Below are 16,495 nucleotides of genomic sequence, written 5' to 3' on the forward strand. Positions count from 1 at the left end.
GGGAATAACAAAAACAAAAATGTTCACAAAACAAGAAAGCATATCAATAAATTTGTATCTTGTCAGTCTCTGAACTTTTAATACAATGGTTGTTATTTTTAAAATGTATTCCTTGGATACTTTATCAAATTATGTAAAATGCATAAATTTAATAGAAAGTTGTAGATGAGGCATCTGATCAAGCCACTGGCGACTGTTGTACATCCATCATGTAGGGTTTGTAATATTCAACCTGCCACATACAGCCCCAAGGCTACAGGGATTTTATATGTGGATTCTGTTATTGAATATCAATTTTTTCTGTATTGATTGTAAAATAGTTCCATCAACTGAGCCCTGATTCTGACAGGTGTCATGTATTCACTGGTAGATTTGTTTGCATTTTTTGTAGAAATTACCAGAAAAAATACCAGAAACATTCATATTGTCACTTAAGTGTTTTATGTATTTGTTGTCTCAGATGACATGTTAAAGCATGTGGGTAATTGCTCACTCTGGGTACATTTGTAATTTTTTTTGCGATAAAATTCTTAGCTTAATTCTATTTTGATATCCCTTTGACATGAGTTTATCAACTTGGACCTGTAGATCAATCAAAACTAGAATTTGCATGATCTAGTGAAACATGAGAGTCGAGTCATGTTATATCATAAAGTTGTGATATTAATAAAAGCACAATTGATTTCTCTTTGCCTTTGATCTTAATAAAATCATAGCATGATAAAAGATAATATGCTTTTATAAAATATTATTTTTGCAGAAAATATTTTCCAGAATTTTAAAAAAAAACAAAACTATTATTTAATAAATTTTCATTTTAGATACATCAGATGACTTGAAATGGAATCCTTGGGGAATGGAATTTGAGAATGACCATCAGGAACTTCCAGCATTACATCATGAAGCTCCGGCTATTAACTGGGGAGTTGAACGTGTACTGGGTAAAAGAAGTCCTCTAGACAGTAAAGATAATATAACTGATGATGTAGTGGTAGAGATATGGGGAAAGGCTGCCATAGGTAAGTTTTCTATGAGCTTACATCACAGATAAACAGTTTTCTACACATTACAAACAAAACATTCTCAAATTTACAGTCGGTTTTGGCAAAGGTGGTTCATGAAAAAAAACCTAATAAGACTTGTAGAAGAGAATTTCCCATATGTTGTTCAATACCATATTTAAGAACAGAAAACTTATGAATATATTCATTCAAATACTGGTAGCACCCAGTAGCAGTTTTTTCTATTTTCTGATTTTATAGCTATATCAGCATTTCTGATGTATTAGTTAATTGTATGAACTTCATTCAGAAAGTGAATCATTTTATTGACACAGTTGAGGTGGATTACACTCAGATTTCTATTAGAGGATTTTATGAATGAGAATTTGCCATGTGAAATTTGAATACTGTTACTATATTTACTATTTGCACATGTTACTACTACGGTAAAGGATTGTATTCTCTGTAAATGTCAGGTGCCTATTATTATACCACTTAAAATTGGCAGAGTATGCTTAGAATCTTGATGTAATTAAGCAATTTAGTTATGCCAAGAGATTATGATTACAGCATTGTTAAAGAAGATAGTCAACCTATTTCTATGTTTTAAAAAAAAGATAAAATTTAACTTCTAAAAAGTTGTTCTACTTCTGTGTGCAGCATTATACATATTTTACGTTACACTATCCTTTTGAGAACTTCATATATAGCTACCAAATTTTGTACTGCTTTTGTATTGAAATAAAACTGTTCTCTTTTCTTGTCTGGCACATTCTGGTAGATTTGTTTTAATTCAACTTAAATTATATAGAGTGAATTGTGCTGTAATATGATACATGACATGTATGTAGGCGTTAGGTCTTGGGACCACTCCCAAGCAGACAGAATTAACTATATTAATCTGATCTGCACAAGTTTGAAAACAAATTGTATAAGAAAGTTAGTTATCATGACATCTGGCTTATATCCAAAATATGTCTGATGTATAAAAATACTAGTAAATACATGTAGTATGCAGAATTAAGATATCTTCTTTATCTTATAAGGTTTTTTTTTTTTTCATTTTTAGGAATAAATCAGTTTGCTTGTTCAACAAGTTTATTATTATATTATTGCTGCAAGTATTTAAAAAAAATGACAATTTAAAAAAATTGACAATTTGAAAAAATTGACAATTTAAAAAAAATTGACAATTTAAAATAATTGACAATTTAAACAACATTGTATAAGTTTGTGCGAAGCTCATGCTGAGAATCAATATTCTGTTACTTTATCTTTAGTTCAATCACAAGAGCAATATAATTTTCAATTGACACACATAGCATTGTACTTAATTAAAGTCATATGGCTTGTCGATCGTTAAGCTTGTTTAACTTTGTCACCTGAGCACAAAAGGTAGGACAAATAAACTAGTTTAAAAATCCTGGCTCACTATTTGGTTTGGGATAGGCTTTATTCCTTAACTGGCTTATCTTGGCCCTCTGGATATGCTTACAGTAAGTACCATGTGAACACTATACTCTCCTTGTATTAGATACCAGTTTTACCATTTTTTTTTAACATTTACAGATCGTAATTATTGTTCATTTTGATTGGCTAATCAAAACCAATCATCAAGTAAATATTTCAAAACAGACTCTGCACAGCAAGATATAAGATTTAGTGACATTCAGGAAGTTCTGTGCTGTTTCAAATGAAATTTCCTTAACACTTCTGTCTTGTAAACGTTAATCCTATTCATTATCCTGGTACCTTAATCTGGAATAAACATCCTTGAGTTGTCAGTTTGATGTCTGCATGTAATTCAGTTCTTGTGAAGATAAAGAGAAGTGAATTCGATATAAGGCAACCCCAAAAAAATTATTTCATTTGCAGAACTTCAAAGAAATGACTTTATCACCTATCTTTTTAACAATGAAGATCGAGGTATGTCAAAATGTCTCAGCCAATTTTCTGCCTTGTTACCGTCTGTAAAATCTAATACTGCACAGATCTCCTCGTAAAGCTGTAGAGATCTTTTTCTGATCGTCACGAGAAAATGAAATTAATCATTGCATGGTGGACAAAGCACAAGATCTATTGATGAATGTGTTTTTGGTTCAAATTGATTGAAGTGTTGGTAAATTAAATGTAATAAAAAATGATGTACCAGGTGATGGATTGGAGCATTGCCACATTATATATCCAATACAGACTGATTTATTAGCCTATCGGGTCTAAATCCCTATAGAATTATGTTGTGGTGTTAAGACTGTCAACTGTAGTTCTGTTTTCTACTGTCAGGGCTTCAACTAAATTCTTGTGAGACCTCAAAACTTGGTTTCAATCAGTGGGTGATAAATCAAGTCTGTTGATATTCTTGTAGTTATCCATTTTAGATTCTTGTCCACATAAACGTGCAAATTAAGATTACTGAACATGAACAAAGTCATCAGATCTCTTATAATAATTTCTGTTGATGTACAAAACTAAAACCCAATATTCTGTGCTATAAAAAAAACAATATAATGAAAATATATCTGCCAAGTATTATTTTGAAATACTTTGGTTATACTGTTATCAGAGGATGTATTATGCCTATGAAAATAAGATAAGATTTTATTGTATTAATACGCCCATTAAGAACAGCATATACATATTAGTTAAACAAAAACAAAAAATAGTACTATTAAGAACAAAAAAATATGTAGTAAAGAGAAATACACAAAAACAATACACCATTTCAAATACAACTATCTTCATTTACATTTATTATAATGTGTCTATGAGTTTGGTTACAGAAAGATCATTAACATAGGGAGTTCATAATGGACAACAAATTTTTGTTAGATATGCTTTTGTAATTAACACTATCGGCAATATTATTATTATCCAATATACAATTTTAATCATGATTTTAAAAAAGTTTCAATTCATTTGGGAATGACTTTTTTGTGTCAAAAATGCAGTGATTGTGAAATGATATATTGATTATTTTTTCATAAAAACTAGATGCATGCAGTGTACAATTACATGCATCACGTATTGGTTTCGTCCCAATAGGTCTGGCAGTTTTATAACCTATAAAAACATGCAATAAGCCTAAATATTTAGTTAATAATGCTCAGATTAGATATTCCATAATAGTAAATCACAAATCTGATTTTGGAAATTTAGTTATTCAAAATTTATTTGTATACGCCCACATGGAAATGTGGTTGTATATTGCTGTCTTTATGTCCACAGTTTCTTGCTGACACTCTACAGACTACATTTATCATCTGATTGTTTTTAAATTGACATATTAAAATATGTTGTATACATCAGTGAGATGAAAAAGTCTATTTAATTTCAATAATTTCCATAAACTTCTTCTGGAGTTAGGGTCCTTGTTTCACTTTGTTGGACCTTGTGAACACTGTAACAACAAAAGTTATCATCCGATATGTATGAAATTCATATGCATCATTTAAATTAGTGAAATGAAGAAACTTATTGAATTTCCTTTAATTTCTTCTAGAGTTATGGCCCATGTTTCACTTTGTTGAATCTCATGAACACTCAAAGGATGAAAGATATCATTTATATAGATCAGTATGAAATTTATATGCATCATTTAGATAACTGTTTCTAGAGTTATGGCCCCTGTTTCACTTTGAACCTTATGAGCCCTTGAATGACAAAAGTTATCATCTGATCTGTATGAAATTTATATGCATTATTTAAATTAGTGAAATGAAAAAAAGCCTGTTGAATTTCAACAATTTCTGTAAATTATTTCCAGAGTTTAGACCCTTGTTTCAGTTTGTAGAACATTATAATCTGATCTGTATGAAATTGTTTTGTAAATGCCCCCAATTACCTACAAAAGAATAAATATGTGACAACACTTGTCGACTGCTTGGACGAATTAGCTGCTGTTGGCGTATGTTTCGTTGCCTGGCAATCTATTTTTATGATAAAAATTGGTTAAATCTGTGTGAATCATGCTGTTAAAAACAGTTATCCTCTTCATTGGTGGATGCAGGGAATTTGGTTAGGGTTGGGGACTGGCGAAAATTTTGAGAAATCGGGATATCAGTGGTGATTTTGGGTGCATATCTGGAACCAAAAGTATGCTGCAACAAACTAAAAGTTCAAATTAAATGTTTTACCAAAACCTTCATCCGCCACTGGTCTTGTGGAACTATCTGACAAAAGAACCGATAAAATGATGCAAATCTTTTAATCGGTGTTAGTTAGGTTCATGTATAAAAACATAGAAATAGAAAAGGATCAAATGTTTAAAAAGCGGATGTCTAGCATAATCTTTAGAATACTTGCATATATATGATAGTTACAGCACAACCATGATGATTAAAATAAATATTTGAGTAGTTTTTAGAACCGTGGCTTGTATGATGTAGTAATCCATGGCAAATAAAGAAGTTCCATGGGACTGGTTGAAGGAAGATTAATTGCATACTTGTCAGAAGGAGTTTGTAATCTTAACTTTATATTCCCTCTCAGTGGAATTATTGAGGAGAAAGTTGTCGTTTTCTTGAAAATTATTTCACCATGAATTAAAAAAAAATAGTGTAGCTTCAACTTATCCAATCGGAATAACAATCCAAATACTGTCTTTTTTTATTGTCAAAAGTTTACCCACGATCCTTGAACTTGTTTTCCAGTGGCTTTAAATTCCAGTATTTCAACAGTTAACGAGACGATAAATTTTACCACTCTAATTGAAGTATTGTAAATTGGCTATCACCCCCTCATTTAAACATTCTCTATCAAAATAGATAATTGGCAATTAGATTGATTTAGTATTTGAGTGCTGAAGGCCAGTTTCTACTTCTAGAAACAAGATGGTTTAGAATTAAAGATGTGTTTGACCAAAGTTCTACCAAAGATGACAAATAGAAAGTCAGTTACCATTAGCCGCATCTCCTTCAAGGCAAATAGAAATTACATTTACCAACAGGAACTCTTTTCAGCACAATTAAAACCCAGGAGACGGAATGCAAACGGGCTGAAAGGATTTCGTGCAGTATGATTCTGAGTTAAAAGAGCTGGGTATTTGAAAGATGTCCGTTTCAGAATTAATGGAGCGTCTGGTCATCTTTCAGAAATGTATTTTGGTCTGTCCTTTTTATTTGCCATTTATTGAGTAACAGTGTTATTGAGAACCTGAAAATACCTAACAGAAAATGTGCTGACATGATTTATTATGGAGATGATCCTATGAATTGTACCATTATCAAAAAGTCAGCTAGAGAAATGCGTTCATGTCTGGAAACACATGATAGTTTGAATTAGGAAATTACCATGGTCTGATCTTACTGGTGTTCTTGTCAAGGTTGTTGACGAGAAAGGCTGAAACAAGTCTGATAATCCAGATCATGATAGGACTATAAAAGGCTGTACATTGACACAATATGCTAGAGTGGAGCACAATGAAAGAACAAATTAAGACATTTTAACTTCTTCTTCTAAACAACTTCGACATATAATGTAATTATTTAACATGTTCCTCCAAATGTTAAGACAAAATGTAGGCCTTTTTTGCATTTTATGAATAAAGACAAAATGGTTAATCTAAAATTTCAAAACAATGTTTTTCTCGAACAGTGGGCTGTAATTTATTTGTCTAGATCCTGCTGGTGTCTCTGGAACAGACCTATGATTATTTTAATATTCATTTCCCTGGGCTACACCCACAATTGTAAGTTTAAAAAGGTCAAATAATTGAGTAAAGTATCCAATTTACATTTGCATAATGTATGTGCATTGGGCAGTAGTAATCAATGCTCCCCAACCCCATGCAACCTCCCTCTAAAAACAATATTGCTGTTAAACCTGTGGAGGTAATCATTTATATCCACTTAAATATAATCTTTAATATCTCTACAGATAAACAAGTTATATCAGTACTATATACATGTCTGTAGATAAAGTGAAGTGTTACAAATTGTATCGAATAGGAATCAAGTAGATAGATTATATACTTCCTACATGTAGCAAACTTTACTATATAGATCACTACATGCACGTCATATTCTCAGAGAGAGAGATATATATGTATATGTATGGATATATATATATATATATATATATATATATATATAGTGTGTGTGTGTCATCTGTGAATACAAAAGAACCCCGAACATATGTACAAAATGAAACTTGAGCTAAATGTATTATTTTAACCAAATTCTGTGAGATCTGTTTTAATGTATTATCAAATAGTATTGATACCTTTAACTTAAGTAAGTTGGGTATTTTCAACTGCTTAAATGATTTAATTAGGTAATGAATCAATGAGATATTATATCTGTCTAAAGAGATATAAATTTACCAATTACAGTTGATTTTTTAAGAGTTTTTCTTCGTTTTTGTTTCTGTCTGATATGGAGAGACTATCTTTATGTAGACTGTAAATCTTTCAAATTGTATTTGTACATGCTATAAACGTTAAGATTTATCTCTTGGCATAAACGGTTAATTTGAGTAAATAAATGAATCTTGATATATGTTAGTTTTTATATGCCCACATTGAAATGTGGTCATATATTGTCGTCGCCCCCAGCCGGCCGGCATCCACAATTGCTTATGGACGCTATATGGGCTAAAGTTAATATTTGCTTGACTTCAAATTTATACACAGTGTTTAAGGTCATGAGACGAAGAAGCCTATTGATTTTCAATGATTTGTGATAATTACTGCCAGAGTAATGGCCCTTTATCACTTTGAAAAAATTTGTGGACACTTTAGAGGCACTCTGTCATCTCTTTATCCATTCTTGATTTATTTTGTAAATTAAAGCAATTACACAAGTATGATCAAGAATGGTAGTTAAAAAAAAAAATCAAAATGTAAAATGTAGAAGCAATGGTTAACATGATAGCAGCTTGGCTGGAGATTTTATTAGTCAATAATAAAATTGATGGTTATTAGATAAGCCTACATAATATCAACCTTATATCAAAGTGGAATGTTCAGTAAATAAAGGACTTGTATGTTTATGTGTCTGGATCAGTTACATACTGAACTGTGAAACGAAATTAACTCACAATTTATTTACTGATAAGGTGATTTTATTTTATAATTACATAATAGAGAAACTAATTATTGTTATCTTAATTACAAACTTAATTTGGTAATTTATAGGGCAAGGCTAGTAGTGTCAGATTCACTAAAAAATTCAACACAAATGCTAGATGCTGATTGATTGGACAGCAAAAGATAAATAACTATTGGAGATTGACCTTTCCTTATTTATCCCAATTGACCACCAGACGGCTTACTACAAACATTCAAATAATTAACAACATGCTTTCACATTTTGAGTGTTAATAATTCCCTGACCTGACAAATCTATCTGTGATCGTCTGTGAACTAACACTTAATTCAATGTGTCCTTTCCATTCTTTTTACTGGTTTTGCAAGGTTGTATTTCAGACTATAATTTCACATAAACCCCATTTACCTTAACTGGAACAGTAAATGCAGCTTTAATTACACTACACCTAAATGACATATGTTCTTGGGTTATATTTTGTGGAACTAATTAAGTATAATATTTAAATAAAAACTTTCAAATGTGTAATATTGTGGAACAAATTTAGTATATTATTTAAAGATGCATTGTGTAAAATTTAGATAAGAGCTGACAACTCTTTCTATAATAGTTTAAAAATAATAAACTATAACACATACTTATGGAAGAACAATTACTGGTTTATTTAGGGGACGTTTCGAAGAGTATTCTCGAAACGTCGCCTGAATAAATCAGTAATTGTTCTTCCATAAGTATGTGTTATAGTTTATTGCTCTACCCCTTTTCTTAAATGCCTCTAAAAGATCAGTTTAAAAATAGATATTGAAAAAAGAATATATTGAAAATTTCAGTCAAATTACTTCATTTTGAGCTTAGTCTCGATTTTCATTGCTAGCGTTGTTACAATAATAAGCAAAGTTTTGATTATATTAATTAGATTATTAAATGGCGACCGTCTTTCAATCCTTTCAAAATCACAACCAACAGAGAGTTAAGTTTTTGTCATGTGAATAAAGGTCTAATTAGTAATTAATATAACATTTGTGGCCAAAAGAAAGATCTGCAATAGGCAGATTTAGCTCTTATATATTTATATGCATCTTCAATAAAAACATTCTTTGCCTGTATTATTTTATGTACATAAACCGACTTTATGAGTAAAGTTTGCAATTATAAAGGAAACAGAAAAAAAGCCAACATATAATAGTGGAACTTATCTAACAAAAAATGCAGTCCAGTCATTTTCAGTAATTTAAAAATTCTGCATGATTCTATTTGTTAGTCACCATGTTGTTGGTTCGAATGGATGACTGCTCAATCTCTTCCATTTTCCCCTGCCCTTCCAGTTTCCTCTTACTGCTACTGAAATTTAAATATTATCAAAATTCTATGGCTCTCCTCTTTTAGAAATTTTGCATACACCACTGTGCTGTTGATAGTCAATGTATAATTATTTGTTGGTTTGAAGAAATGACTTTCTTGATCTCTTAGATTTTCCCCTGTCTTTGTTTTTCCCTTTATCTTTCCATTTTTTCTCTGACTGCTGGTAAACCTTGATATTGAGTGAAATTATGAAATAACATATTATCAAAAGGACTTATGGTAGTTGTGTTTATTTAAGGTTTAATCACACTTTGCTTTAACTGACCTTGTCAGCCAGCAAATTGTAAGAAACCGATTTCTTTAATAACAGCAACAGGAATGCCTTCATGATAGTGAAATGGAAAGGCTTCTGATGTTGAGTTTGTATAAATAATTTAATATAAATGAAATCCTTTGTTATAGTTTGTAAAAAAAAAGAAGGGTATCTGACCAGGACAGTAACCAATAACATTTATGATAAAAGACCCAAAAAACGTCACATGGAGACATCACAAGACATTTGCTCAATAATGTACAATAAATATGTTCTACAAATCATGTTCTACTTCATTGGCATCTTCCTAACCCAGATCATTACAAACACTTTTTATGTAAATAGTCTATTGATGTGTCACAGACTTAATTAAGCAAGAACAGTCCCACAAAAATAAGATTACTCGTCAATTTAGATTAGGCAGTTATAGAAAGTATTTCATTGAGCGGCATTGCAGTGCTACAAACAGCATGCTTCAATATAAGTTTTAAAAAAAAAGAATATTTAAATTTACCATTGATTTGGGGCTAAATTGGTCGTAAAATTAACAATATTCAGGTTGGTAAATAAATATTGACTCTTAATTAAGAAAAGGCAAATGCAATAAAAGGAGACCTGATGATAGTGCTTTTGCAGCTTACGAAATGAAATTTCTAAAGATTATTTGCCAGAAAAAATAATTTGTAGCTAATAGCGGTCTTCAGAAGTTGTGATTTTGATCAAATTATATTTAATTTAAGTGATTGCAGATGGTTGCAATCCTACAATATGTTACTGTTTTAATGTTATATGATACTATACTATTCAAAAAAAGTAGGGGATATTTGATTTTGGGGGCATAATACTAAAATATGCAAATGACTACGAAAAAAGTCACTATAGAACCTAACAGAAGAAACATTTCCAGTTACATGTGACGCCCAAACGCACCAATAGCTACCGCATGGAATGCAGGTGATGCTTGGGATCATCATGGGGGTCCAACCCAAGATTTGCACGACTCTGACTTTGAATGTTACAGTCATTGTGGCATTGAATTCCAGGGTGGAAACATCAGTTTAATTGTTTTAGTGACCAGAAAACAAATTTTGATATGCGTCGGCTTACCCAAAATGAAAGGTTACGTGCCCTTGGCATGCTACAGATCGGCACAACACAGGCGGTTGTGGCGCGGACGATGAATGTTTCTCAGTCTGTCATAAGCAGGCTATGGTCCAGATACCGTGATACACAATCTGTACAGGACAGACCACGCTCAGGTCGACCAAGGGCGACAACTCAAGCCCAGGATCGATTTATCCGTACCTTGGCCTTGAGAAATCGTGTCATCACAACAAATCAGATCAGCGCTGGTCTTCAAACAGACACTGGTGTGAGAGTGAGTGGCCAGACGATTCGGAATCGACTGCATAGGGGTCACCTTCGCGCCCGACGTCCTCGCGTTTGAGAGATCATCACATTCAGGCAAGACGTCGTTGGTGTAGGGATCGTCAACACTGGGATAATCGACGCTGGAGCAATGTGATGTTTTCAGATGAGTCAAGGTTCACTGTTGATTTTTTGGACAGACGTAGGAGGGTGTGGCGTCGTCGAAACGAGCGCTTCCAAGACGTTAACGTCATCAGACATGATCGATTTGGGGGTGGTTCTGTTATGGTGTGGGGAGGCATCACTGTTGCTGGAAGAACGGCTTTACATGTTGTTGCAGGGCGTGTTACAGGCCAGTACTACCGGGACAACATCTTGGCAGTCCATGTTGTGCCGTTCGCACGACGTCATGGCCGCCGTTTCATCTTCCAGGATGACAACGCAAGATGTCACAGGGCCAGGATCGTTACAGGTTACCTCCAACAACAGAACATCACCACATTACCTTGGCCAGCACTGAGTCCCGACCTCTCCCCCATCGAGCATGTCTGGGACATGCTTGGACAGAGGTTACGTCAACGTCAACAACGTCCTGCCAATGTCCAAGAACTTGCTGCTGCGTTGCAACAGGAATGTGACAATCTGGACCAAAATGACCTTAGACGTCTCATTAGGAGTATGCCACGTCGGATCAATGCTTGTTTGGCAAACAGAGGCGGATTTACCCGTTACTGACTTGGTTGTGATGCTGTGGTAACTTTGCTGTTTGACCCCGGGTATCATTTTACCCTTATAATTGTCAGTCTGTGCCTTACTTAGTCTAACGATCATTTGGAATAAATCGATGAATGTGAACTTCATTTCATTTTGTCATTTGTTTCTTCGTCAGTTTCATTAGGTGACTTTAATAACACTTAAAAATCAAATATCCCCTACTTTTTTTGAATAGTATATTTGTTTATAAACAAATATTGTATGCAACTTAGAGGAACAAAATTTTGGCATTTAAATAAAGCCTCTGGCAATATTTTTAGCAGCTTTTCATTAAATGTTCTATGTAAAATGATTATCATTTTTATACGCCCACATTGAAATGTGGTCGTATATTGTTGTCGCCCCGTCCGTCATCCACAAGCAATTGTGGACATTCTACGGACTAAATTTAATATCCGATTGACTTTAAATTTATCCACAATGTTTGAGATCATGAGAAGAAGAAGCCCATTGATTTTCAACAATTTCAGATAATTACTGCCAGATTTATGGCCCTTGATCACTCTAAAAAATCTTGTGGATACTCTGGAGGTTTAAGTTAATATCTGATAGACTTTAAATTTATACACAGTGTTTAAGGTCATAAGAGGAAGAAGCCTATTGATTTTCAACAATTTCCAATAATTACTGTCAAAGTTATGGCCCTTGATCACTTTGAAATATCTTGTGGACACTCTAGACGCTAAAGTTAATATCTGAATTATACACATTGTTTACGGTCATGAGACTAAGAAGCCTACTGATTTTCAACGATTTCTGATTATTACTGCCAGAGTTATTGACCTTGATCCCTTTGAAATATCTCATGGATGCTCTAGACGCTAAAGTTAATATCCAATTGACTTTAAATTTATACACAGTGTTTAAGGTCATTATAAGACGAAGAAGTCTATTGATTTTCAACATTTTCCAATAATTACTGTAAGAGTTATGTCCCTTAATCACTTTGAAATATCTTGTGGACGCTCTAGATGCTAAAAGTAATATCCAATTGACTTTAAATTAATACACAGTGTTTAAAGTAGCTAAGTTTAACTCAATATCATCCAAAATCTTCGACATTGAAAACACGAATTATTTGTCAATTCAAATCAACATTGATGTTGTGTTCTTACCGGGAAAAGATGGCCTTCTGATATCCAATATTTAAGACAAAATAAACATTTTACAGTTGGTACACGAATTGTGTACCATAATGCGTTGCAGAGCTATTTGTAATAAGGGACTCGAAAAAACGAGGCTAGGCATATTCCACAAGTCATGTCAATTGGTGACACTGTATTCTTATCTGGACAGCATGCCCAATAAATACTATCGGCGTAGACTAGACTAACCAGATGCTAGAGATTGAAATTCGATTGAGAATACTTGGGTAGGCTATTTCGCCTAACCTAACTGATTAGAAATTACAGTAAAAACAGAAACGATTGAATGTAAATCAATTTATATACATTCATATTACATTATTGTATGCGTTGCGACCCATTTGTGTCAATTTCTAGGTCCCAAATATTAGCGACTTAGCTTCTTTAAGGTCATGAGACGAAGAAGCCTATTGATTTTCAACGATTTCTGATAACTACTGCCAGATTTATGGACCTTGATCACTCTAAAAAAATCTTGTGGACACTTTAGACGCTAAAGTTAATATCCAGTTGACTATCAGACAAAGAAACCTATCAATTTTCAACGATTTCTATTGATTATGGCAGTTGATATTAAATGTTTTATATGCTAAATGTTAGAACAGGGCAGAACTAGAAGCCAAATGGGTTGTTATTCGTAGTGTGTTGTAAATGTTTTCATTTCTGATAAAAGGAAAAAATATGTGACAACCCTTGTTGACTCCCCGGACAACTTAGCTGCTGTGGGCATATGTTTCGTTGCCTGATAACCTATCTTTTTTCTGGCAGGATCTCTTGAAGTTTGCATTTTGTACTGTCATATTGTCAAGGGTTTTTAATTTGCTTTTGATTCAGTTTTAAATAGCACACACTTGAAGCTCGATAAAATTAGGATTGCTAATTTAGCGCTATTAGGTTTTCCCACAAAAGTTGGGCTTCCCCTGGGCTCGAAAACCAGACAGAACTAGAACTGCGAAGCAGTAATGACGGGTTTCACCGGTGCCACGTTACCCTTGAACTTATGTCACTTCCGGTACCAATGAAACCGTTAAACAGGTTTCCACATAAGCATTGCACACATGAAATAAAATGGACGCAGAAACAACCAAATCCAGCAATCAATTCATTTGCTACATGTCAGTGATCCTGTCAAAATTACATTACTTCCGGTGATAATGAAAATGTTAAATTGGTTTATGAAATCAGAAATAGCATCATCACATGTTGAAAATTTTATGTAAATCCTATAATAATTGCCACCTTTATAGACCAAAAACCTTGAAAAATGACTTGTAGAAAATCGCCTATTTCTCTGCAACCGTACAAGTTAGAAACCATTTTGAGGTATCTGTATGATCGAATGAGTTCATTCTATTTGTTGATTGGAATCAAATATCATAATTTTAAAAACATTACAAATCTGATTCATTTGAATAAAATATCTGTTTTGAAGGCTAAAAATACAGTTTTTGCCAAAATGACGTTACTTCCGGTGATAATGAAAATCTTAAATTACTTGTATGAAATCGTAAATGGCATTATGTATCACACAGTGAAAATTTCATGAAAATCGAATAATAATTGACACTTTTATTGACAAAAAAACCTTAAAAAGTGACCTGTTGAAAATTGCCTATTTCTCCGCAACTGAACAAGTTAGAAACCATTTTGTGATATCTATATGATCGTAAGGGTTCATTGTATTAGTTGATTTGAATCAAATATCAAAATTTTAAACAAATAACAAATATGACTCATTTGAATAAATTACTGGTTTCGAAGGCTATAAATACAATTTTTGCCCAAATTACGTCATTTCCGGTGATATTGAAAATGTTAAATTGGTTTGACCTAGTTAAAATTGACATTACACATCAAATGGTGTCACTTTTATGAAAATCGAATAATAATTGACTCTTTTACAGGCAAACTAGCGTAAAAAGTGACTCATGCAAAATTGCCCATTTCTCGGCAACTGCGCATATTACAAATTAATTTTCACATACATTCTCTCCGTATAGATTATTGCTACGAGTTTATGAAAGTTACGAAGTAATATTTTAAAATATGAAAACGCTGAATGGGTTGTAAATAGCTTAATTTTACACCTTTTTTCACCTTTTAATCGAAATAGCCCGAAAACGGAATCGAAATTAAAAAAAATGGTCCCAACATTTTGTGCGCCTTTAAAGGGCGCACAATTTCAGTTATACCAGATTTGAAAAAAATAATATTTGCTTTCGAAAAATGGTACCTAACTGTCAAAATTGTAGTTTTTTGTCAATTTACGCCACTTCCGGTGCCGACAGATAACACTATTGGTAACAAAAAAAATGACAATTGAGACAACGGGGCATATGAACTTTGTTTTATACAAATCGAACAATAAATAATTAATCTAGGACTGAAAAACTGAATTAGCCAATGGGGGCCAAGGAAAATTACCGAGACAAAAAATTTTCACATTTTTGCCCAAGTCAGAGGACTCGTTATATTTGTGTAAAACACGATTAAAAAATATTCATAAATAAAAAAGTTTTTTGTAAAAATTTAAATTTTCTAAATTTAGCGCCTAATATCTGCGAAGATTTGCCGAAAATCAAAAATCAAAAGTAGCGTAGCTATGTGCCCCGTCTCCGGCTATGCCAAAATGCATCGAAAGTTAAAATCCAATGATTATTGTTAAAATTACTGCAATATTTCTAAAAACGATAGCTTCGGTGATTTCGGACATTTCGCATTGTCGCAGAACGTTCAAAATAGCTTTATCCTCTAAGTCACACCCACTTTTCCGATAAAACCGAAGAAATCGTAACGATGCGACAAGTAGTTGCTGAGATCTACTCAAAACAAAAGAAGAATAATAATAATAAGAATAATAATTTTAACAAAAACAATAGTGTTTCACACAAGCTTCGCAGTGTGAAACCCTAATAATGAATCAATTATAGAAACTCCCAATATCCTTACAATTAGATTATCATTTGTGTGACACTATGTCAACCTGCACTCCTCCAATTCATAAATTGTACTTTCATTTTAAATTGGATAATTCTTTCAAATACAATATGTCATTTGTTCCTCATCTGTTGTTTGGGGATGGAGTTGAAAATGGTATATCTCACAGATGGTTTGTTTCTTACATCACATATAAAAACAAGTTGTTCAGTTGTAATCAGACTTATTGTTTAATTCTCCTGTGTTGTGCGTACGGTTTCATAATCGAAATATTGCGTTAAATTTGTCTGTTCAATTATTAATTGTCATGATAAGTATTCCCTGTGGCCATTGATTACTAACGATATGGAGAGATTTATTTTGTTCCATCCATGCCGATAGTCCTGCTTCAGGTACATATAGACCATCTCTCCAATTAATCAGAGAACCACAACCGCTCTTTCATCTCAAATACAACAGTCAAGTTGATTTGTAACTTTTGTTCAAGAAAGAACTTGAGCTATGTTATTGAATAATGAATATTTAAATTCTATTTGACATTCATTTCTTTCCGGTACGTTAAATTATCTTTTCTATATCTGTTCAGTGTGGAATATTTATAGGCTCAAGTGC

At 32.7% G+C, this 16,495-nt stretch overlaps 1 protein-coding gene across 1 annotated transcript in view; it reads left to right on the top strand.

Annotated features, from left to right (window-relative positions):
- LOC126826885 (ribitol-5-phosphate xylosyltransferase 1) overlaps positions 1–16,495 on the top strand; it is a 129,179-nt gene that overhangs the window by 41,683 nt on the left and 71,001 nt on the right. Inside the window, exon 2 of the mRNA XM_050555993.2 lies at positions 822–1,019. Within this exon, the coding sequence (XP_050411950.1) occupies positions 822–1,019 (198 nt within the window). The remainder of the gene's footprint in view (positions 1–821; positions 1,020–16,495) is intronic.

Source organism: Patella vulgata, chromosome 7 (genome assembly GCF_932274485.2).
Source record: "Patella vulgata chromosome 7, xgPatVulg1.2, whole genome shotgun sequence".
Taxonomy (NCBI): Eukaryota; Metazoa; Mollusca; class Gastropoda; family Patellidae; genus Patella; species Patella vulgata.